Source organism: Epinephelus moara, chromosome 6 (assembly GCF_006386435.1).
Source record: "Epinephelus moara isolate mb chromosome 6, YSFRI_EMoa_1.0, whole genome shotgun sequence".
In the NCBI taxonomy this organism is placed as follows: Eukaryota; Metazoa; Chordata; class Actinopteri; order Perciformes; family Serranidae; genus Epinephelus; species Epinephelus moara.
Window position 1 is genome coordinate 39,346,083 of NC_065511.1, and position 25,127 is coordinate 39,371,209.

Sequence of the window (25,127 nt, forward strand, 5' to 3'; positions counted from 1 at the left end):
ATCCTGAGTGCAGAGCTGATCTTCTTCCAGGAGCTGTTTATAAGTGTGTAGGCCTATCGTCTGTGGGACAGATGTAAAGCTCTGGGTAGCCCTGCGCTAACATGATCAGTTCAGTATTTATCAGACTTAATATTTTGATATTTTGATTTATTTTGACGAGGTGCAGCTCATTTACAGTTTCACTTTTTCTTTTTCTTTTCCTGTGACTAAGCAACCAGTGAAATCTTGCCGACTAATGACCTTAGTACGACTATCAGGGGGCAGCCCAAATAAAGACACGTTAAAAAACTGAAAACATGATTCTTCTGTAACTCCACATTCTTTATTTGTGTTTAAGTTTAATCGAGTGTGTTTTGATCCAGACCAACATGCAAGGCTCTTTTAATGATTTAATTCTATTTCAGAGACACAGACAAAGCAGCAGGCAGTGACAGTACGATCAGTTCAGCATTAAAGAGCAGTTTAAAACAGCATTAGAAAACAGATCAATTATGAAACACACGTAGGCTGCTGTGATAATGTTTTTATTATAGTAAACTTAATTCAAACATGATTCAAACTGATTTACCAGAGATCATGTAAGAGCCAGTTTATCTGACTAATGCCATATTGTTTTTGTCTGATACAACTTAGCTCCATGTTGCACACAGTTTTATAGGTTATTTGTCATGCAAACAAGAGTTGAAGCTAAATGTATTATTTTGGTTTGTCTGAGTCCATAAAACAACACTGGCTTCATTCTTGCTCTTTTAAAGTGAATCCAGGAAAGAGCCATAGACCTCCACCTCACACAGGGAAAGGTACTCCGCTCTTCCAGGGATAACTATGTTAACATAGCGGCCTTCCATCCCATTACACTCGAATCCACGAGTAGCACCTGGTGGGATGCTTGTGATCAGGGCACACCTGGTAGAAGAAGCAGAAATGTCTTAATTAACTCAGCAAAGCCTGGCTGAAGGAAAAGATAAAGCTCAGTTCAGACCAAAGATTCACAACCAGAGGAAACTGTTTCAGTACGTTACAGAGGCGTGAGCTGACCTGTTTCAGCTCGACTCGGACCAGCTAATCTGAGACGGTGGCTGGTTTTAAGAGTAATTTCAACTGCTTTAACAGCCAGTTGGCTTGTAGTGAAGTCCACTGGTCAAGTCAGTTACAAACTGTCAGCAGACAGCATGCTGACAACACCCGAGTCTGTATCATTTAAGCCCCGTTTCCACCAAACACTATCAGTATCGTACCTTTGGAACCAAGAGTAACCCTTCAGACATGGTACCTAGACTCTTGCGTTTCCACCGCAAACAGTCCTCTTAAATGTGGGCGGGGTTGTTGTCACTCACTGCTCCGTCCAGCACTCACTGTATTTCTTCCTGTATCAGTCTGCACCTGGTTTATCGTCCACAGAATGAGGCTGCATGCCGACATTTTCAGAACAAAATAGAGCAGGCTGCAGTGAGAGTCTCTCTCCATGGGATATTTAAAAATACTGGGTTTGTGCATTTAGTCCTTCTCAGGCAAGCTCAGGGGTTTAGTGTTCCCCACAGGAACAAAGCTCCACCATGCTTTTTTTTTCCCCCCTTCCAAGTGAGGATTAGAAGATGCAGTTCACATAACCTGGCCAAAATTAATTTATATAAACGCTTGAAGATCCACTCATTACTAAAATTGTTTGTCATATAAAAACTAAAGTGATGGTCAAAATTGTCACAGAATTTTAAGGTGTGTTGATGGATTCATGTCATCAACTCATGCATTGAGCAACATCACAAGTTCCAACGTTCCACCTTAAAAGTTGCCGGCAGTCGGCCCAATGAATTAAATTATTTTTTCTCAGACTCCAGCTGCTGTGAGAGGCAGCAAAACATTCTTTCATTTTATAGTTACAGTTTACTAATAAAACTCTCCACAGTATGAACAGTGGTTACATGAGCCTCAAAACCAGACACAACTCAGCCCTGAGCAGAGTGACTGTCCTCTACTGACCAATCAGACTGCAGTGTTCACAGCTCCACCTTTTAGTACCAGATCTGTGTGCTAGGTACCCCAACAGAGGGGGGACCAAACATGGGGACGGTACAGAACGGTTCCATTGGTACCATCCACAACTTTTCAAAATGGAAATGGAAAAACTTAACATTTCCTTATTTTGCTGCTTCACAGTAAATGTTTTTCCATAACAAAATAACGGGGGACTTTTATTTTTAAGACTCAGTAGGAATTAAAATATGTTCATTACTGAATTACCGGAACTTTATAAGCGGCTTTTCTTCAAAAAAAGACAACTCTAATAATACAGCATGGAGTAAGATTAAAAGCCGAAACAGCCACAGTGAGATGATAATTAAGAGCTGCAGATAAAAGGCTCTCACTGCACCTCTGCAAACAGCTCATCTCCAACCGGTAAACTTCTTCTTTTACCTGCCACATGCAGCAAAAATAACAGGGGACTTCAGCTGTGGTTCAGTTTGCAACTGGGCATGTAGCCCACTTCGTAGAAAATACCGGGATATATATCGTGTTTCGCCATTCAGCCTGAAAATACCGAGATATTAATTTTTGTCCATGTCGCCCAGCCTTAGAATGCGACATGTTTCACATCAGCTTGTAGAGAGGTGAATATCAGTAAGCAATATTAGTTTGGCACAGTTAACCACTTACTACAGATTTTTACTCATTAATGGGAAATTCTGACTTGTAAGGACTTCAGCAGCTTCAGACCGGTGGCATTAACATCGCACCTCATGAAGACTCTGGGGTGCCTGGTCCTGTTTCGTCTCCGCCCCACAGTAGGCCCTTCAATGGACCCCCTGCAGTTTGCCTACCAGCCTGGCACTGGGGTGGACGACGCCATCATCTTCCTCCTGCATAGAGCTCTTTCTCACCTGGAGAAGTCCAGAAGCTCTGAGAGAATCATGTTCTTTGACAATCTTTGACTTCTCCAGCGCTTTCAACACCACACAGCCTGCACTTCTGAGGGACAAACTGGAGCACATAGGGGTGGCTAATCACCTCACATCCTGGATCCTGGACTACCTCACGGAGCAGCCGCAGTATGTCAAGACCCAGGATTGTGTATCGGACTTGGTTGTCTGCAGTACGGGGGCCCCGCAGGGGACGGTGCTGGCACCGTTCCTCTTCACCCTCTACACTGCAGACTTTTCATACGACACCCCCACCTGTCATCTGCAGAAGTTCTCTGACGACTCTGCCATAGTCGGCCTCATCACAGATGGGGACGACAGGGAGTACAGAGAACTGAACCAGGACTTTGTGGACTGGTGCCTGAGGAACCACCTTCAGATCAACGCGGGGAAAACCAAAGAGCTGATGGTGGATTTCCGCAGGCGCAGACTCCTCCCCCCAACACCGGTGAACATCCAGGGAAAGGACATTGAGATGGTGACATCTTATAAGTACCTGGGTGTTCATCTTAACAATAAACTGGACTGCACTAATCACATAACAGCACTGTACAGGAAAGGCCAAGGCAGACTCTACCTGCTGAATCTCATATGTGCATGCAGATGTGGGATATGTGCAGACAAATTATGATAAATGATAGTCATGATGATTCATTTTATTTGTGCCTGATGTGCACAGCACATATAGGAACACACTTGTTATTCCTCATACTTATTTTTCGTCTTATTATTTTTCTTCCACCAGATTTCGGTGCGTAACTTGTGCCACAGCTTTGAGCGCACACACGGCCTTCATTAAGCATATAGATTCAAGATTCAAAATGCACAGTAAGGACACGCGTTTCCCTGCAGAATGACATTCGTTCTTTTCTGTCACCAATTAATGCTAAGCAATATAAATCTGAAGTATAAAATAGATCATAATATATATGGTGCGCACTGTTATAATGTCTCTTTGCTTAGTGTAATATTAATTTTTCTGACGCGGCTGGATTTGTGAGCGTTTGGTCGCTAAGAAGACTGTTGAGAGTGGGTCAGCTCGTGGGTCAGCAAGTGCGAATCTAGGAAACACGTTTTTCTTTCAAGGGGGGCTTAAGAGCGTTCTTACGAAGATCTTAGCGCTAAGATCTTCTTATCTGGATCTGGGAAACGCGGCCAATGTCAGTATAGGCTGGACTGCAACATAAAATCTGGAGATTGGAGATGTGGTGTTATGATCAGGGCTTCAATATTTTAATCCCAAATAACTGAAGTATCTAGCACCAAAGAGAAACCGAAATTATTCTTCCTCCTGTAGCATAAATGATTTCCATTAAATTCCAGTTTAAAGACTTTAATATTGTAATGAACAGGCTGTACACTACCTGGGGTTGTTGTTGCCGTTGTTTTCGAGAGAATCTCCAATGCGGATCTCAGCTCCATTCAGTCGTTCCCAGCAATCAACTCGGTTGGTTACATTAACAGAAAAGACTTTTGTGTGTCTGGGCAGAACCAGTCGCCACCAAGGATTCATGTCATTCTTTGTGTGACTGCAGGTCGCCCTCACCCAGTTACCATCATGATGCCCATCAATAGCATTATATGGAGAGCCAAATTCAAAGAGTGATGACTGTGAGGCTTTTCCTTGTATTGCCAGGTTTTCTCCTGCAACAAGAATAAAATATCAGCACAAATACAACTTTTATGTTTTGTTTTGTTTGTTTTTAGTGCGTATAATTTTAGATGAATGCAGACCATTTATAATCTGACTCTGGCAGGTCCTGACTCTAGGGATGTCCAGTACTATTTTCACGACTGAGAACTTTTTGTATTACTTAATCTTTTTTAGGTGACACAATGACAACTCTCTGCTATTGAAAAAGGTGCAGACAGGATGTTTTACAAAACTTGGCTCAAATAGACTAAACCTAGCCGTACCCCAGAGATCATGGGGCATTGCAGTATAGTGCAAGACTTCGGCTTCTCTGTGTTTCTTCTTTATACTTTCTGTCTGACAATAATATTCTACTCTGAGTAATTTTGGAAGTTCTGTGCATCACTAAAGTGTGCTGCAGTTCTTGGGGACCTGCAGGCAGAACGACCTCTGATCTCTGTTATAAAGCCACTGATAAGTACCTATATAACACTGAGATACAACACTGGTATTGCTCAAACTCTCACCAGTTGGGGCACGGTACCCATAAACCTCCACTTCACAGAGCGTAAGAATCTTGTCTGAACCAGGTAGATACACAGTCACGTAACGTCCCTCCACATGGCCGCTGACAGTTACAGTGTATGTCTCCCCTGGAGCAATTGCAGGAATGGTGCCAACCCTGAATAAGTAGCAAAAAGAGAGAAAGCAGCTTAATAATGATGTTCAGTATCTATTTTGAAGTTTCTCAGTGATGCAGACAGAAGTGTCCTACTTAAAGAAACAGGTCTGTTGTGACTGGGCTGACTGGACTGAGGTTGAAGGTAAAACATGGTGATGAATAATGAACGGAGCAGATATGAAAATAAGCAGTTAAATTTCCCTATAAGAAACAAAGGTACGAAATAGTAGCTCTAGCTAGCATTTTTTTCATATATATGTGATATAAATATGTTAATGAATAATCAACATGCACTCACAGTGAGTTAGAGGCACCATTGCCTTCTAAAGAGTTGCCGATGTGAATCTTTGCCCCGTGGATTCTTTCTGCACAGCAGTCTTCTCTGTTGGTGATGACAACAGAGGTGACGATGTAGGACTCCAGCAGGTCCACTCTCCACCAGGGGTTGGTCTGTTGTGCAGTCGCGGTACATGATCCATGGAGGTAATTGGTATCACGGTTTCCATCAATGGCATTGTAGGCAGCCGCAAAACCAATCTCCTGTCCGTTGAAGCGGGTTGATTGAGTTGCTTTGCCACGCAAGGCCACATTTCCTGTGAAAGAAATACACACATTTTTTAGCTCTCAGCTTAACGTTGGCTAATGCATGCTAATGTAGCCTTGAGCCTCTACCCTCAATCAGAGGTGAGGCACAGCTTTAAGGACCAGACACAGCAAACCGACTTCAAAGAACTTTCAGCGACGGAGGCCCCCTGCTGCATTGTCTGATGTCGCTGTGTCTCGGCAAAAAAAGTTGCACGTGGACACACGCAAAGACTACAGCTGACAGTTGGTCAGCATGTACGTTCTGCGCCTGACTGACAGGAAATAACTCTCCACACCAGCACACAGTGTTCGTCTGTAATCCTTATTCAAAAATGGAAACCAGAAGACTTGTCTTGACGTCTGGACGTTAGTTAGCACATCAACAATACAATCCAGTGTTGAAAGAACAAAGCATATTTACCATGTGTCAGTGAACAGTAACACAAACCATCACCAAATGTTTCTGCTAAAGAGCTCAATGGCTAAAGAAAAATAATATTACCTTATGTAACAACTTTGTTTTTGTCTCACTCTCTCTTTAACTTCTGTTTCTCTTCTTGTGTGCTGAGCTGAACTGCCAATCAGAGTATTCCTTTCGCCAATGGGCTCCTCTGTGCCGATACAGATTCAACATGCTGAATGAGTCCCAAAATAAAATTAAAAAAAAAAAAAAAACAGACCAACGAGGTCCTGCACCGACAACACTCATCAGTGGCCCAACTTTGACTGACCGTCAATTTGGTGTGTCAGGGCCTTTTCCACCTTCTAAGTCGGTCACACCAAGACCCTTCACAAGACTGGCCCACTGGGAAAATCCCACACCTTTGTGATGGCCCCGTTTGGGGTAAAGAAGCTAAGTGGGACAAAGGTTTTGGGAGAGAGCCCTGACCTTATTCTTTCATCAGTTTTGTAAATGCAATCAGGGAACTATCTCTGGTAATGTTTTATAGTAAATACATAAATACGCATATTCTTACATTTTACTTACCAGAAGGGCAAGCTGAGCACATCCTCGAGAGGAGCAGCAAAAGTAAAACCACACTGTGCTTCATTATTCTGTTTATGACAGACAAGAGAAAGAGTTGTTAATAGAAGTAAAGCTGCAAATGCATAATTCTAAGCACATTTTGACTGCCAGATTCTCAGAAACATTGGAGTTGGCATATGGTGGTGAAATGAACATTCAAGTCACGGGCAACAGCTCAGATGGACATTCTTGAAGCTCGCTCAAAACTTGCAACATCAAACAACAAACTTTCAATCTCATTTTTCACTGTACATCAGATATAATTTTCTCAAAGAGCAATTATCCCCACATTTTTCTGCCGATAAAGAAAGTCAGTTTGTCCCAGGAACAGCTGATTTTACCACAAGGCTGTTGAGTGGCGTTCATGTCATCACAGACCTGTTTTCAGTCAGTCTCTCCCCACAATAGTTGTCCCTTTAAAAACATTTTCGATTATCTGCTTTGCTAGTTTTTTACAGTTTGAATACTATGAAGCAATAAAGTCAGGGAATAAAGTCCCACGGAAAAAGGATTTTATTTGGCGCCCCGTCATTTATGAGCAGGCCACATTTTAGCTCTTTGTAGACCTACACAATACAAGGATAAAAAACTATTCAGCTTAACAGTTTGACGTTGGCCTACTCTCTTCCAAATAATCCAACCACGTAACTATCCACTGATTAATTTTAATCACACAATTTGATCCACCTAAAGCTCCTCCTAAAACCAGCTCAGTGCCACAGGCACTGATTCCATGGGCGCTTCAGGGCTTGAGCAGCCATGGAGAGGTCTGAGCACTTACGTGCTCCAACATACAGTCAACAGTATCAAACAAGTCAAACAGCTGTATACTGACGACAAACTGCACCTCATGGCTCAGTTAGTATTAACTTCTTTTCACCATTTAATGCACTTCAGACCAATGTAAATACTGGTGCCACTAGGTGGATGTAAATATAGGTCTAAATATTTTTTCATGCTGTAACTGTAGGGCTCTGTGAATTGTACATGTGAATATTATGTAGATTATTTTGCTTACATCAAATGTTAGTATCTGTAAAAGTCTACAAATCGGCGTCCTTAGTGATTGTTCTCTAAAAAAATTAATTTATCTTTTTTTGTATTCCTTTGTGACATACAACTGCACAACAAGACATTTTTATTCCAGGTATCTCGATTGTTTCTCTGTGGTTGCCGTTGTTTTTCTGCCATCATGATGCGCATGCATCTGCTGTGACGCTCACTCATTGATGTCTTTTAAAGTGTTACCGATACAGTTGGCTCTTATGAGTGTTTGTTGAGTGTAATTCTTGAAGGCACAGAGAAAACTATATGTAAGGGATAATGTATAATGAGCCGGTGAATACTGGGAAAATAACTCCCGACAAGGGAATAGAACCCTGAAGGGAGTTATTTTCCCAGTATTCACCGGCTCATTATACATTATCCCGGATTCGACAACTTTTGGTTTAAGTTTTGTACTCACCCAGGCTTAGTGGATTGAACCGAGGCATAAAACTCGCGTAAAATGTCATTAAGCATGACTGCTGAGTGTGTATTCAAATCTGTGTTCTTTTGTTTTTGGCAGAGAAAGTCCATATTCTTATTCTTCAGCGGCATCCCATTCCTCAAAATCCTTGTAGCTACTCTCCAAATAAGTTAAAACAAATGTTAAAATCAGCCAGTTCTGTTTGTTTTTTACCTCGGAAGTTGTTTGACATCTGCAGTGTTGCAGGACAGCGTCCCTTAGCAACACTGGGCTACATAGCAACTGTGTAATGACCGTTGCTAGTAGCAACGGTCATTACACAGTTGCTATCACAGTAATATCAGACCGCTGAATGCCGCGACTGACCAATCAGAATACAGCATTTAATAGAGACGTGTAATAAATGCATATATATATATATATATACAAAGAATTCATAACAGACAAGATGCATTGATATAATCAATAACACTAAAATGACACCATGAGAGGGCAGACTTCTGACAAGGCCAAATGCCATCTTGCAGTACAAACAAAAGTGGAAAATAATTTGTTTATCCGCCCCATGACGCTCCACTTCATAATTAAATGGGTTCATCCTTAGCCCATGACTCACCCATCTGACAAGAATTGTGAAAATTAGGCCAGAAGTTTTTCCGTAATCCAGCTGAGAAACAAACCAAACTGAAAACATAAACTCCCTGGTGAGGATAATAAATAAAATACAAGAAATGCAATATGAAATGCTCACCCTAATTTCTGGTTAGAAGACAGACTGAAATCCTTTGTCTAGATTCCAGGAGTCGTGTATGAACACATCGTGAAATATTCCCCAAAGTTCATGTAAGAAACACACAATAATTTTGTAATATAAATGTATACTCTTTGTGATTATGTGCAATGTCTGTTATGCTGTGTTGTGAAGTGCACAGTGTGATACTTTGTCTTCTTTGTTTCTGTTGTGAAACCTTTAAACTAAAATTTGCCAGCAGGTGTTAAATGTGTCAGAATCAAAGAGCAACTCTGTATTAATTGGGTCAGTCTGTAAATCAGTGCCTTTTATGTTCCCAAGACAGTCATGGTAGTGGTGGTACTGATAGTGATGATAGCAATAGCTGAACACAACACCTTTTGTCATGTGACTGAGAATGTCCTCTTCCAAAAGACAAGCACACAGGTTTTTTTTACAAGCAGCGATTTTGGCCCACATTTATGTTTTTGTTAGCCAGACTTCCATCCAGCAGATTGATGTTTACCAAAAGTCAACATATTTATTCTGACAACGTAATGTAGTATATAGATGTACGACATGTGTCACATGAGATATGTGACGTTGCCTTTGTAACAAACCTAATAATTGTAACCATGATGTTTTTTCTAAACCCAACCACGTAGTTTTGGTGCAACTGCAACCGTTTCACATGTTACCCACATGTTTAAAACTGTGACCGAAACAGTCATATATAAGCTACTCTGTCGTCCATCTGTACGTGCGCTAATTTAGGACACACACCTGTGGGTCATATTCAGACGTATGAAGATATGACTCACGTGGTTGTATGGATTGGAGGACTTCTTGTATTTTTAGCAAACTTTATAAAGGCATTCAGTGTACATTAATTCCTTTTGGTAAGCACTTTGCCCTGTCATGATGCTTATCAAAAAGTTGCCCAGTGTATCACCACAATAAGTGACAGACAAAGGGATTTCAGCAGTTGGCTGCTATTATTGAATGTTTTGAACAATCACTGCTGTAATGTTTCATTGAATGAATAAAAACCACATTTGTCTTACCTTAGTGTGCAAATCTGGACAGGAACAATTCCTAAACACCAGCGATGTAAAATGTCAACTTCAAAGTGAAAATGACGACTAAAGAATCTGATAACACTAACCTGACTGCCACGTAACGGAAACATTCAAACTAAGGCAGTTGTTGATCAGTTGTGGCCCCTACCAGCCAGTTAATGCCTGCTTCACACTACAGAACAATTTTCTCTCTTCCAAAGGTCACTATGTCAGATAAGGCAATTGTCGAGTCATAAAATCGTGCCGTGACAGACTACACGATGGTCCATGACCAATCACCCCTGGTCGTCTTTCACGGCTTGTGTGATGTCAACGATTTATTCTTGTCCTATTTTTATTATAACTTTTATTTCAGTCACTGTGGCTGTTCATGTCCCAACTGGAATGTCACTGTAGTAAAGTTAAAAGCGCCACCAGATGTCAGGAGCTACATTTGGGATTGTCTCAACCAAAATTATAAAGTTTTGAGTTTAAAATGACGGTGCGCTGCATTAATAATAGAGTCAATGATGAGTGTAATTATTTGTTTTGAATCAGGCACCAATAAAATACTTCCTACTGTAAGTACAGTGGAAGAAAACAACTGATGGACTTTTTAAAAAAGTGTTAGCAATAGTTTTTTATCCCAAAGTTGGCTCTTTTGAGATTTTTAATGTAATTCTTGATGGTTTGATGAATATAAGCCCTGATGAGTAAAACAGAAGACAAATAATTCATAACGATAATGAACTGATGAAATAAATAAAGCAAGAGAAATGTGGACACAAGTGCTTACCCTGATTCCTCATTCTTCACTCTTGGCAGCCCCTTCCAGGCGTGATAGATAAATATTCCCCAAAGGTCATTTAATACACACACATCTCACAGAGAGACGAGTGTTCTGATCCAACAGTATCAGCTCAGTTCAGACTTTACTGGCATAAAAGTTGCCAAAGCATCAAATAAAATGTATCCAGATATTCGAACAGTACACAATAATGGCAATACAAACATTAACACAACATTAAAACATATATTTCATTATACTGATAGTTTTAATTCGTTTTCATACAAATATCATATATGACAGCGCAGAAAGCAGTGTTGATTTTGTAAAAACTAAAACAAAAGTTTTGGGGGGGTTTTCCGTGACAAAAACTAGGGATGTCAAGCTAAAAATAGGTGTTGATAATAAAAACTAAGACGAAATCTGTGTTGCCTTTTTGTTGACAAGACATGAAGAAAATGTTTGTGGATGACTATCAGACATTGAGAGCCAAGAAAGGATGTGCTTGTAATTATCTTCAAATGCGACATGAGCGACAAGCTGGTAAACTGCAGTAAATAGTCTGTGCCAGGATGTTTGGTTAGTCAGCAAAAACCATAATCAGCCGTGTGTCTGACTGTATGGTGGAGCTGCTGAATGGATTTGTGGAGTTAGTTGGAGCGGTGGCTGTTAGCAGTTAGCTACGCCTGTTATGGCAGCGGAGTGAGCAGCGACTGGCCGTCGGACTTCACAGCTGACTCCACTCAGCCTGGACTGTCTCAGGAAGGTTTCTAGGTTGATGGTGTTTGACAGGCAGGTAGGAGGCTCACTTATCTGTGAGTGTAGCTGTGCAGTAAGTAAACAGTCTGAACTCAGATCAGTTTTCTGAGATCTTTTCTGAGATGAAAGTTTAGTTTGAATCATCAACTCCGTGAGAGGACACCAGTTTAAATCTCCACACTAACATGTTGCAGATGAAGAAAGAAGTTATGTTTCTGCTTCTTAACAGTCAGATGGATAAGTCAGAGTTTACAATGAACCTGGGGACAAATCCTAGTTGTCTCACATTAGTTATTTGTCGTGTCAAAGTTTTTGAGATCATAAATAGAGAGATGCTGAGCTTTTCAAATGATGATCATTTAGTGTGTGTTTGTAAATCAGCCCTTAAACCTGTCAAACACTGCTGGAGAAATGACAGTTTATAAATGTGTAGAAATTATTTGTAGTTGTAGAAAACCTATTGATTAAAAGTAATCTTTTGTTTCCTATCTGTGCAGCCGAGAAAAAACTCATGTAATAATACAAGAATAAAGTCGTCCCAAAAAAAGTCATAATATTACGAGAATAAAGTTGTGATATTATGAGAAAAGGTGGAGACACCGGCTCCACGTAGCTGTTCGAGCTGCGCTCCGATTACGCGCACATCTCCGGCGATGAATTTTGGAGTCGTTTACCGACACGCCTCTTCATTAACAAAGAGCACGGATGAAGGTGAAGTCTCTGCAGCAGCTGAATTGGTGAGGTGGAGACACCGGCTCCGTGGTGCTCTGCAGCGGCAGTCTGATTATGTGCACATCTCCAATGATTTGTGGAATCGACCACCGACACGCCTCCTCATCAGAGGAGTGGACAGAGGACACCGAAGTCCCTGCGGCACCCAAGGTCGCTTATATTGGAGTTATGCTATGTAGCGTGTGAAATAGAGTATGGTGAATGTGCTAGGAAAGGTAGTATCGGCACTGTCTCTACCTGGAGCTCGCATGTACGGAGCCTGGGTTTGGTTGAAGGTGGCAGTGCTGTTTGGGCTGAGAAAGCCATGTGTAAGTAAGGTAAAGGAGGTTGTTGGGTTGGTGTGGAGAGCAGTGAGACCTGGCATTAGGGGAGTGTCTCTGGGGCACCAGAGATCACTGTCTAGCCTCCTGGAGGTGTCGTGGGACCAACTAGATGAAACACTGGTGAAAGGAGGTTCCCACCTGATGACCCCAAAGACATGTTAATTATCACTGCTCACTGGTCTGTATAGTTAAGCCTTGCCATAATAGCTTATCATAGGGCTTACGAGGTTATTCACTGAGTTCTGATCGTTTTCTAGAGCACAAACTTCTTGTGTTTATTTGAATTCATTGTGAAGCAACCCTTACTTGCACTGAATTGGAAATATTTTAGAAAAATACACTGAATTACAAGGCTTTAGACAACAGTGCGCTATTGTAGACTTAACATGTAGGTTATAATAGGTCGTGATCTAAAGTGGGCCAGTCTGAGGCATGAAACTCCAGGGCTGAAAATGAGTCCCACTCCGGCCCTGCCTCCAAATGTGTGTGTCGAGGCAACCCACCTGAGACAAAGAGCAGCTGCCACAAGCAGGTTCATCCTCTAACCCATTCTGTCTGTTGTTGGTTATTATAAACTACGACTTTATTCTCGTAATCTCCGATTTTCTTTTTCTTCAATGAGGCCCTAATACTCCGTCGTACAGCCCAAATAAAGACACAAGTTAAAAACTGAAAACATGATTCTTCTGTAACTCCACATTCTTTGTGTTTAAGTTTAATCGAGTGTGTTTTGATCCAGACCAACATGCAAGGCTCTTTTAATGGTTTAATTCTATTTCAGAGACACAGACACAACAGCAGGCAGTGACAGTACAATCACCATTTCAGCATTAAAGAGCAGTTTAAAACAGCATTAGAAAACAGATCAATTATGAAACACACGTAGGCTGCTGTGATAATGTTTTTATTATAGTAAACTTAATTCAAACATGATTCAAACTGATTTACCAGAGATCATGTAAGAGCCAGTTTATCTGACTAATGCCATATTGCTATTGTCTAGGACAAACTTAGCTCCATGTTGCACACAGTGTGATTGGTTATTTATCATGCAGTCAATGCAGCAATCAAATTAAAGCTAAATATATTATTTTGGTTTGTCTGAGTACATATAACAACACTGGCTTTTTTTTATTTTTTTTTTAATAATTTTATTTAACAGGGACCATGTGTTATAAACATTAATCTCGAATCACAAGAAGACTCAAGAAGGCTTCATTCTTGCTCTTTTAAAGTGAATCCAGGAAAGAGCCATAGACCTCCACCTCACACAGAGAGAGGTACTCCGCTCTTCCAGGGATAACTATGTTAACATAGCGGCCTTCCAGCCCATTACAGTCGAATCCACGAGTAGCACCTGGTGGGATGCTTGTGATCACGGCACACCTGGTAGAAGAAGCAGAAATGTCTTAATTAACTCAGCAAAGCCTGGCTGAAGGAAAAGATCATTTTCACCATGCCCATGTGTCTAAATCTCAGTTCAGACCAAAGATTCCTCAAAAACAGCCACAACTCAGCCCTGACCGTCCTCTACTGACCAATCAGACTGCAGTGTTCACAGCTCCACCTTTTAGTACCAGATCTGTGTGCTAGGTACCCCAACAAAGGGGGGACCAAACATGGGGACGGTACAGAACGGTTCCATTGGTACCATCCACAGCTTTTTACAGTGGAAACAGAAAAAAAGCGTACCGAACTGAACTGAACTGAACTGCTTGGTGGAAACGAGGCTTGACATACAGGTCTCATCCTCACAGTGTGTTGGTGTCCAACAGTGGGTTCCTGATGCTGCTCGATGTATGTCACTGACACACACACACAAACACTCACTGACTGATCATGGTAACTGCCACTGGTGATTTAAGTTATAGTGGCATACTTCTGAAGATCAGATTTGAAAAAAAACAAAAATGTTTATGCTGTTTCATTACTGTTAGAGATGCAACCAAGTATCTCACTTTCCTCATTCAGATTTAAGGAACTTTAAATTATATTTAGCTTCAAAATATCCCCGACAAGCTTGAAATTAGAAAGCATTTACAGATATTGCTATGGAAATGATACACTGTCTCGTCAGGTTGCATTGGTGTAAACTGGCAGGTTTTCAGAACGTTGTAGACTGACACAAGTATTCACAAGTATTCTTTGGTCTGGAACTGGGCTTCATTTGACTTGTAATAGACACTGAGGGTTACACTGGATTTGTAGTCCTGCATGTTTAGTTTGTAGGCTGTTGGTGGCAGATGTTTTTATCAGGGCATCATTATAAGTATTGATATTTCAGGATTGTCTCTCATGAATGTCTCTCTTTAGTTCATGTCACAGAATCACAGTGAAGAATCCTCCATAGCGCCCTTTCTTGAGAACCAGTTTGTCCTATTTTTTTCTTATTGCTGAGATGTAAATTGTGACCTCAGTGACTTTAGACAGATCCTTAACTGTAACCCAAGGGTTCTCGTCCACCTTTTTATACCATTTTTTTTTTCACCTCTCTTCATCTTCAGTACTCTGAGAGCACAGGTGAATGCAGGAAGTTTCACAATATTTTTTTGGCGCAATTAACCACTAACTACAGATTTCTACTCATTAATGAGAATTTCTGACTTGTAGTGGCTTTATTAGGTCATTTGTGGACAGGTTTTTCATATTTAGATTATTCAATAAATAAAAATTATTCAATTTCGGAAAACAATAACTTTGATTGTGAACTTTTATCTGTATTCTGTATTCATTTTGTCCCTGTATGTGCACGTTTTTTGAAGTCTTACAGATACAGACGAAACCTAGCCGTACCACTAGAGATCATAGGGCAGTGCAGTGAAGTTCAAGGTTTGTAATCTATCTATCTGTATTAGTGCTGCACGATTTGATAAAATGAGCGATTGCGATTTTGGTGGATGATACCGCGATTTGCAATTGCGATTACAATTTAATAAATAAATGGTATCATGAGTCTTCTTGCTTGATTCAGTGTTTCCCCTACATTATATCAGGGGGCACTGGCCTGACCTGACACAGTTATTGTTATGGACAGTTTGTAATTGACCATCAACAGGCCGCTGTTACGCACAGTCACACACGCTGCTCGCACAGCAGCGCAGCACGGCACTGCACACATACTGAGTTGGAGCTGACACAGTTATTGTTATGGACGGTGATGCGAAATCACAGTAGAGAAATGTTCCTACTTCTTGGATTGAGATTGTTTAGAATGTCAATATAAGTCATTAATTTATAGTTGTATAGTGCTAAATTATACAACAACAATTTCCACTATGAGAAAACACAGTGGAAATCCCACAGAGCAAAGAAAGAACTCCCAAATATCAATTTCGGTATAGGTTGGACTGTAACATACAATCTGCTGTAACATAAAGATTGGAGATGTGGTGTTATGATCAGAGCTTCAACATTTTAATCCCAAATAACTTAAATATTTATCACCAAAGAGAAATTATTCTTCCTCCCGTAGCATTAATGATTTTCATTTAAATTCCAGTTTAAAGACTTTTAATATTGTAATGAACAGGCTGTACACTACCTGGGGTTGTTGTTGCCGTTGTTTTCGAGAGAATCTCCGATGCGGATCTCAGCTCCATTCAGTCGCTCCCAGTAATCAACTCGGTTGGTTACATTAACAGAAAAGACTTTTGTGTGTGTGGGCAGAACCAGTCGCCACCAAGGATTCACGTCGTTGTTTGTGTGACTGCAGGACGCCTTGATCCAGTGACCGTCATGATACCCATCAATGGCATTATATGGAGAGCCAAATTCAAAGAGTGATGACTGTGAGGCTTTTCCTTGGATTGCCAGGTTTTCTTCTGCAAAAACAATAAAATATCAGCACAGATACAACTTTTTTATGTTTGTTAGTTTTTTGTCTAAGTGAAAACATTGATCCCTATCATCATCTTTAAGATACGCTTTTATTTTGAAAGTCTATGTCACCATCAAACGGCAGGCAGATGGCAGGCAGCCCAGAGAAAGACGATGAAGATATCATTACAGTATTTATACGCCCGCCACAATATTCATTGCCTTATAGAAGCTCAGTTTTAGTAAGTTTTCCAACTTTTGCCAAGAGGGAACTGTGCCAAATTTCACATGGATTGACCAAGTCAGTGAGGAGAAAAACATGGAACAGACACACACACTGACAGAGTTTTCATCATTATATAGTAGGATTTGTTAAGATATGAATGGAGAAAAGTCTGGTAGCCACTAGGCTAATTTATGCAATGTAAAGATGCATAAGCTAATAATGAGTGACTAACAAAAACAGTTGACAAGTCTTTGAATCCTGACAGATATTATTGAGCTGAATTGAATTCTTTGGTGAAATGGCTGTTGGGAGAAGTTTTCCTTTTGGGCTTCAAGCGAGATAGGCCTGAAGTTTAATGAACAAGATGATGGTTTGGGTTAAAGTTAAAACATTTCTTCCAGAAAGGACTGACAGAAAGCCCTGAAGGCTAACTTATCCCATGTGCTGTTTTATGTGTGTTAGTGGAGTCCATTTAAAGTAAACTTTACTGCACTTGAGTGGTTACAGTTATTTACATTATTTATGTGTTTAATCTTTTATGGCCAAGAGAAAAAAGGAAAAGGATAGCCGCTTCTGTAATCGATTATGTTAAATGAGCAGAGGATATCATCTCGTATCGATCGCATCCTCTGAATCGCATCGTGTCAAAATCGTATCCTGACAGACTTTGTAATATCGGCAAATATCGTATTGCTGTCCAAAGAATCAATATAATATCGTATCATGATGAAACCGGTGATTTACACCCCTGTATAATTTAAAAATGTTATGGTTCATCCGCACACTCTACACAGCACATTGTTATCATCAGATTAGTGCCAACTTTGTTTGGCTCATTTTCCGTAATTAGTGTGGCATAAAAACATGGTGGACTTAGCAAGCTAGCTAACTTAAACCAGTCGCGATTAAATTGGTAGTTTTGGAAAGAAGAGATGATCACCAATTTATTTGCTATGTCTTGTGTAATAACAAGCAAAAAAAGAACATGATCAGTGGGAACGGCTCCAGAGAAAGCAGGTCCCTGCTGCTCTCTGACTGTGTTTAAGTGTACTGTTTTTAATTTTAACATGTATTTACATGAATTTTTCTGTCTGGACCGCAACCACGGGACCAGCACTGTAAGGGCTCATTTATGCTCAACATTAGATACATGTGTGGACACAGATGGAGCCTTTTACCTGTATTCTGTATTCGTTTTGTCCCTGTATGTGCACGTCTTTTGAAGTCTTACAGATACAGATGAAACCTAGCCGTACCACTAGAGACCATGGGGCAGTGCAGTGAAGTTCAAGGTTTGTAATCTATCTATCTGTATTAGTGCTGCACGATTTGATAAAATGAGCGATTGCGATTTTGGTGGATGATACCGCGATTTGCAATTGCGATTACAATTTAATAAATAAATGGTATCATGAGTCTTCTTGCTTGATTCAGTGTTTCCCCTACATTATATCAGGGGGCACTGGCCTGACCTGACACAGTTATTGTTATGGACAGTTTGTAATTGACCATCAACAGGCTGCTGTTACGCACAGTCACACACGCTGCTCGCACAGCAGCGCAGCACGGCACTGCACACATACTGAGTTGGAGCGTAGCCTGTGTTGCGTTCATGCATTGTCACATAAATGACAAATTCCAGCGTGTGAATAGTCCATAGCACAACACAACAGCATGTAAAGTGGCACCTTGTGGGACCTGCAGGCAGGATGATCTCTGATCTCTGTTATAAAGCCACTGATAAATACTTCTCGGTGAAGATTCTCTGTCATCCAGGTCATGGTAATCTTAAGTGCTATATCGTAGGCAACTGGACTTGCTTGCGTTGCTTGAAGACATTTCGCCTCTCATCCAAGAAGCTTCTTCAGTTCTAAATGACTGGTACAGACTCTGAAACTAAGAGCTCACATGTGACCCCAACGACTCTGCAAGGGTTCCCACCCACACAGGGTTTAAAGCCTGCACCTCCATACCAGTCATTTAGAACTGAAGAAGCTTCTTGGATCAGAGGCGAAACATCTTCATGAAACGCAAGCAAGTCCAGTTGCCTATGATATAACACTTATGATCACTGATAAGTACCTATATAACGCAGAGATACAACACTGGTATTGCTCAAACTCTCACCAGTTGGGGCACGGTACCCATAAACCTCCACTTCACAGAGTGTAAGAATCTTGTTTGAACCAGGTAGATACACAGTCACGTAACGTCCCTCCACACGACCGCTGACAGTCACAGTGTATGTCTCCCCTGGAGCGATTGCAGGAATGGTACCAACCCTGAATAAGCAACAAAAAGAGAGAAAGCAGCTTAATAATGACGTTTAGTATCTATTTTGGAGTTTCTCAGTGATGCAGACAGAAGTGTCCTACTTAAAGAAACAGGTGTGTTGTGACTGGGCTGACTGGACTGAGGTTGAAGGTACACACATTACATTTCTCTGAAAGAAATAAAGGTACAAAATTCTAGCTTTAGCTGTTACTTTTTATATATACTGTATCTTCTATAAATATGTTAATGAATAATCAACATGCACTCACAGTGGGTTTGCGGCACCATTGCCTTCTAAAGAGTTGCCGATGTGAATCTTTGCCCCGTGGATCCTTTCTGCACAGCAGTCTCCTCTGTTGGTGATGACGACAGAGGTGACGATGTAGGACTCCAGCAGGTCCACTCTCCACCAGGGGTTGGTCTGTTGTGCAGTCGCGGTACATGATCCATGGAGGTAATTGGTATCACGGTTTCCATCAATGGCATTGTAGGCAGCCGCAAAACCAATCTCCTGTCCGTTGAAGCGGGTTGATTGAGTTGCTTTGCCACGCAAGGCCACATTTCCTGTGAAAGAAATACACACATTTTTTAGCTCCCAGCTTAACGTTGGCTAATGCATGCTAATGTAGCCTTGAGCCTCTACCCTCAATCAGAGGTGAGGCACAGCTTTAAGGACCAAACACACAAAACCGACTTCAAAGAACTTGCGGCGACGGAGGCCCCCTGCTGCATTGTCTGACGTTGCTGTGTTATGCGCCTGTCTGAGAGGAAATAACTCTCCACACCAGCACACAGCAGTCATCTGCAATCCTTATTCAAAAAGGGAAAGACCTGTCTTGCCGTCCAGACACTAATCACTAATCAACCTGTAGTCATCTCTGACTTTCGCTTTCATCATTCATTTTAAATGCTAGTAGAGCCAATACACATTGGTCATGTCGTTAACCTGGTTTTAGGTTTTGTCAGATGACACCCTAATTGTTACTGTTCGTTAATTTTTTCATTGGGACTTTGAGCTTTGGTCAGAAACATGCACACAAGTGGCCTGCTGGAGGTCATTTTGTAGGGCTCTGGCAGTGCTCCTCCTTTTCCTCCTCACACAAAGGGCTGGTTTCCTGGAATCCCCTCCATGCTCTTGAGACTGTGCTGGGAGACACAGCAAACCCTCACATATGGATGTGCCATCCTGTCGGAGCTGGACTACATGTGTAACCTGATTGGGCTGCAGGTACCGCCTCAGGCTACCAGTAGTGACAAGGACAATAGCAGAATGCACAACTAGAGAAGAATCAGACAGGAAGGTTAAGGAGAGAGCAACTGTCTGTGGCCACCACATGTAAAACCATTCTCTTTTGGGAGGTTGTCTTGTTTTTGCCTCTCCATTGCACCTGTTGTCACTTTCATTTGCACCAGAGCAGCTGAAACTGATTCACAATCACTTGAGCTTTCCAAATGGTCAGATTGAGGTTTAACTGACTTGGTGTTAGACTGTGATGATTAAGTGTTCCCTTGATTTTTTTGAGCAGTGTACTAACTGCCACAGCGCGAGTAGTACTAGGTACTTTTGGTTTCAGTTGCAATGGCAGCTGGTTGCTACCTGCTATTATGGATTGGACCAGCCCTTCACTGGAGACCGAATATCTGTGTATACACTGTAAACTGCAGGCTGCTGCTGTTGCTGTATAATGCCAGGATCTGTCTGGGCCTCACGAGACCAGCCCCCAAGATTATCAGACCTCCCGATGGCCAGTCCACACCTGGCTGATGCCTTGCTGGAACTTGTAAATAGTTTTGCTTTTCAGAATGCTGTTGAACTTACATCAGTTCTTACAAACCAGATCCCACAAAATGTATCACATAATTTTAGCCGTCATGTGTGCTTTGAATACTAACATTCTGAATCATTGTGCATTTTAATTACAGTTGTGTATTACCCATCATTTGCACAGAGCTTATTATTAAATGCCATGACATGAAATGTATGCAACTATCTCTGGTAATGTTTAATAGTAAATACATAAATACGCATATTCTTACATTTTACTTACCAGAAGGGCAAGCTGAGCACATCCCCAAGAGGAGCAGCAAAAGTAAAATCACACTGTGCTTCATTATTCTGTTTATGACAGACAAGAGAAAGAGTTGTTAATAGAAGTAAAGCTGAAAATGCATAATTCTAAGCACATTTTGACTGCCAGATTCTCAGAAGCAACACTGGAGTTGGCTTATGGTGGTGAAATGAACATTCAAGTCACGGGCAACAGCTCAGGTGGACATTCCCGAAGTCGTCATGCCAATGGCACGCTCCCTCAAATCTTGCAACATCCATGGCAGTGTGTTGTGGGATAAAACTTTTTTGTGACCATATCAAGACACACCTGTCAAGTAATCATGCTGTTTAATCAGCATCTTGATTAGGGTTGCACAATTAATCAGATTTTAATCATGATCACAATGTCTGCTTTCCGAACATGAAACGAATATGATCAGCTGCGATATTAACGTTAAAATTGCGTGCTCTGCTCATAGAAAACTATGCTGCACATCAAAAACAAGCACTTCCTAAACTAACACTCGGCCTCCATTTTGGGGGAGCTGTGCATCACGCAGCACCCTGCAGCAGCAGCCAGTGAAAAATCTGTCATCATTACCTGTTTGGAAGCAATCAGGAGACTTGTGTCTGCACCACAGAGTAACACAACTAACTTGTTAAGCCACCTGAAAAAACACCACAGCCTGCAGCATGATGAATACATGAAGGTCAAGAAGAATAATGACGCTAACAGTACTCCACTGAATCAGTATCTTTGTCCAGCATCAACTGAGACATCCATAATAGAGCAGCTGTACAGCGCATCACAGTATCGTGACCAATGTGAAAAGAAAAAAAAACACAGCAGCGGAGACATACTCAAAGGAGATGTACTGAATTCAGATGAAGAAGAACCTTATTTTAAATCGCATTGTGATGTAAGGATTTTTGAATCAGCAGGAGTGTAGCACAAGGTGAAACTGAGAGCAGTGCGTTGATTTAATTTTGAGTAAGAAGTTTTAGCAGAATTTTATTTTTATTTTGATTCTTGGAGATGCACTGTGAATAAGGGTCAGTCTTATTTTGGTGTAAAGATTTGTACATTAGCAGGAATGTAGCATAGATAAATAATTGATAAATAGATAATAGAGAAATAATTGTGATCTCAGTATTGATCAGAGTAATCCTGATTATCATTTTGGCCATAATCGTGCAGCCCTAATCTTCATATGTCATACCTGTTGGGTGGATGGAGTATGGACTGTTTTGCCAAAGTGCCCATTAACACGGATTTAAACAATGTGAACGAAATCTGAGAGAAATAAGTCTTTAGCGTGCACACAATGAGACTTCAGTCTTTTATTTTAACTCATAAAAATGCAAAAAATAAGACTGTTGCTTTTATATCGTTGTTGTTTCGGCATTATTGAAATGCTGAAATGTTCCTGTTCTCCAAGTATTTTTTCCTCCCATGTACCTACATTTAAGTACCAATAGGAACCAGTTGGTATTTTATAATTACCTAATTCATTAGAGATGTGAACCGTTAATTGGTTAACTGCAGAGAATATATTTCACAAGTCATGTCTGTCTATAGGTTAATGTTACTGCTTTTTCTTTTATTGCACTGTGCACCACTTAGTGTTACCAGCGTAGCTGTGAAAACGCTGTGCCCACCCTTTGGTTTCCCTCCAGGTCGCTACAGTGAGTAAGCAGCTCAAAAATAAAATGCTCACTCTGATTTCTGGGTAGAACAAATGTTTTATCCCTGGAGTCCAATGATTCAACAGTTCGCCTCAGCCAGAGTTACTGTATCTTGCCGATTAGATTTTTACTTACGCGCAACGGCTTCTTCACTCTTCAAGACGTGGAACTGAGTGTCAGACTGAGCTCCTGCGTGTGGAGATAAAAACCCTTCAAACTCACCGATTTGTGTGAAATCTTTCCCTTGCAGTCCATCATTTATAAAGATCACTATCCAATCAAATGGCATCATGGAGTCTACTCCCACACACTCCTCCTCAGGTGATCTAGATTCCAGGAGTTGTGAATGAACACCCTGTGATATATTCCCCAAAGTTCATGTAATAAACACTATTTGCTCCAAGTAGGTGTTAAATGTATCAGAAGCGGGACAGTGATATTTTACCTTAAAGCCTTTGTTGTCAGCGGATAAAGCCTGAGAAAGATATTTCCTCAAGCAAGAAAAATAGGAGCTATGAATTAACAAAGAGCAACTCTATATTAATTGGGTCTTTTGTGTCCTCAAGACAGTCATGGTAGTGATGGTGATGATAGCAATAGCTGAACACAACACCTTTTGTTATGTGACTGAGAATGTCCTCTTCCAAAAGACGAGCACACGGGGATTTTTTACAAGCAGCCATTTTGACCCACATTTATGTTTTTGTGAGGCAGTGACTAGGGAGGGAGGGAAGGGAGGTGGAAGGGTCAAACAAACAAGCACCAGACTTTCATCCAGCAGATTGATGTTTACCAAAAGTCAACGTAAAATTATGTTAACAACAAAATGTAGTATGTAGATATATGTCACGTGAGTGATTTGACAAACGTTTAAACTATGGATGTTTTTTCTAAACCCAACCACATAGTTTTGGTGCAACTGCGACCAGTGTTCAAAACTGTACTTTACTATACTATACTTTATCATCCATCTGTCGGTGCGCTAATTTAGGACACACACCTGTGGGTCATATTCAGATGTATGACGATATGACTCACGTGGTTGTATGGATTGGAGGACTTCTTGTATTTTTAGGCATTCAGTGTACATTAATTCCTGTTGGTAAGCACTTTGCCCTGTCATGATGCTTATCAAAAAGTTGCCGGTGTATCACCACAATAAGTGACAGACAAAGGGATTTCAGCAGTTGGCTGACATTATTGAATGTTTTTTCAATTTCTAACAGTAAGGATACGAAATACAGGACAAACAAAAACAAGAAAACAACCACACTGCCATCTAAAGAAAAAAAAACAGTACAATTACCAGCCAATCATAATGTGTCCACAGAAAGGTTGGGACAGAGAGAGAGCATCAATAGGATAAAGACAATAGATGGTCAGGGAAGGTCCAAAGGAGACATAGTGTCCTGGTATATTGAAGCGCAGTGTACAGACCAATGCAAGGGAGTAGCTCAATGTGGTTAGTCAACTTGAGTCCTCATCCTTTTGATATGTTCAATATAAGGTCCCTAAATTTTAGAAAACTTGATAAAGCGGTTAGACAGTGTACTGAATTTCTTTGAGATGTAGACAAGAAACCATGTCATTTAGCCATTAAGTAAAGCAAGGAGGAGAGGCAGATTTCCATTCTCGCAAAATAACCCTTTTTGCTATGACTATACCAAACATAAGAGCTTGCTGTAATGCAGGGCTACGAGTTAAAGAGTAATCAGTCCCTCACTGTCTCACTGTGATACTGGGCTATTCTAACTGTACAACTGAAAAATGTCTGCCCAGAAATTCCTGAGTTTGGGGCAAGACCAGAAAAGGTGAGCCCAGGTCCCCACACCTGATTTACATTCGTCACATGTAGCAGACAAAGTCAGTGCTGTAAAGTTTCATTGAATGAATAAAAAACACATTTGTCTGACCTTGGTGTGCAAATCTGGACAGGAACAATTCCTAAACACCAGCGATGTAAAATGTCAACTTCAAAGTGAAAATGACGACTAAAGAATCTGCTAACACTAACCTGACTGCCATGTAGCAGAAACATTCAAAACTAAGGCAGCTGTTGATCAGTTGCGGCCCCTACCAGCCTGTTAATGCCTGGTTTTATTGAAATGCATGTGTTTGGGGAATACTGATCGTACGACTGGATAAATGAGACTGGGATTATACTGCACGAGTTCTGTATCTTGTAAACAGATATTTTGGTATAGTTTAGCTGTTGTTAAACACAGTCCTCGTTTTCTGTTACTCATAAAGAATGTTCACTGTTTTTGGATTTTCCCTTCACCATAGAGGTGTGTAAGAAAAACAATTTTTTTTTAATTAATTCAACATAAACACACATGGTTTCCCTGAAACTCCAAATGCAAAAAAATATTT

At 40.9% G+C, this 25,127-nt stretch overlaps 2 protein-coding genes across 5 annotated transcripts; both read right to left on the reverse strand.

The window, feature by feature from the left end:
* Window positions 1-300: 300 nt before the first annotated feature.
* On the reverse strand, window positions 301-24,791 carry LOC126392508 (uncharacterized). Of its 4 annotated transcripts, none has more exons than XM_050047933.1 (6): window positions 24,668-24,791; window positions 6,807-6,874; window positions 5,532-5,826; window positions 5,079-5,233; window positions 4,283-4,562; window positions 301-906 (listed from the first exon to the last, which is right to left on the reverse strand). In XM_050047933.1, exons 2-6 carry the CDS (start codon window positions 6,868-6,870, stop codon window positions 750-752), a joined length of 951 nt encoding a protein of 316 aa, XP_049903890.1. In that variant the 5' UTR covers window positions 6,871-6,874; window positions 24,668-24,791; the 3' UTR covers window positions 301-749. The 4 variants fall into 4 exon arrangements, with proteins under 4 accessions (XP_049903890.1, XP_049903888.1, XP_049903889.1 ...); XM_050047931.1 differs by lacking the exon at window positions 24,668-24,791 and adding an exon at window positions 10,108-10,264; XM_050047932.1 differs by lacking the exon at window positions 24,668-24,791 and adding an exon at window positions 8,527-8,578.
* On the reverse strand, window positions 13,593-22,990 carry LOC126392511 (fucolectin-4-like). Its single transcript, XM_050047935.1, has 6 exons — window positions 22,890-22,990; window positions 21,067-21,134; window positions 19,288-19,582; window positions 18,872-19,026; window positions 16,244-16,523; window positions 13,593-14,088 (listed from the first exon to the last, which is right to left on the reverse strand). The coding sequence occupies exons 2-6, from the start codon at window positions 21,128-21,130 to the stop codon at window positions 13,932-13,934; spliced, it is 951 nt and encodes a 316-aa protein (XP_049903892.1). The 5' UTR covers window positions 21,131-21,134; window positions 22,890-22,990; the 3' UTR covers window positions 13,593-13,931.
* Window positions 24,792-25,127: the final 336 nt, after the last annotated feature.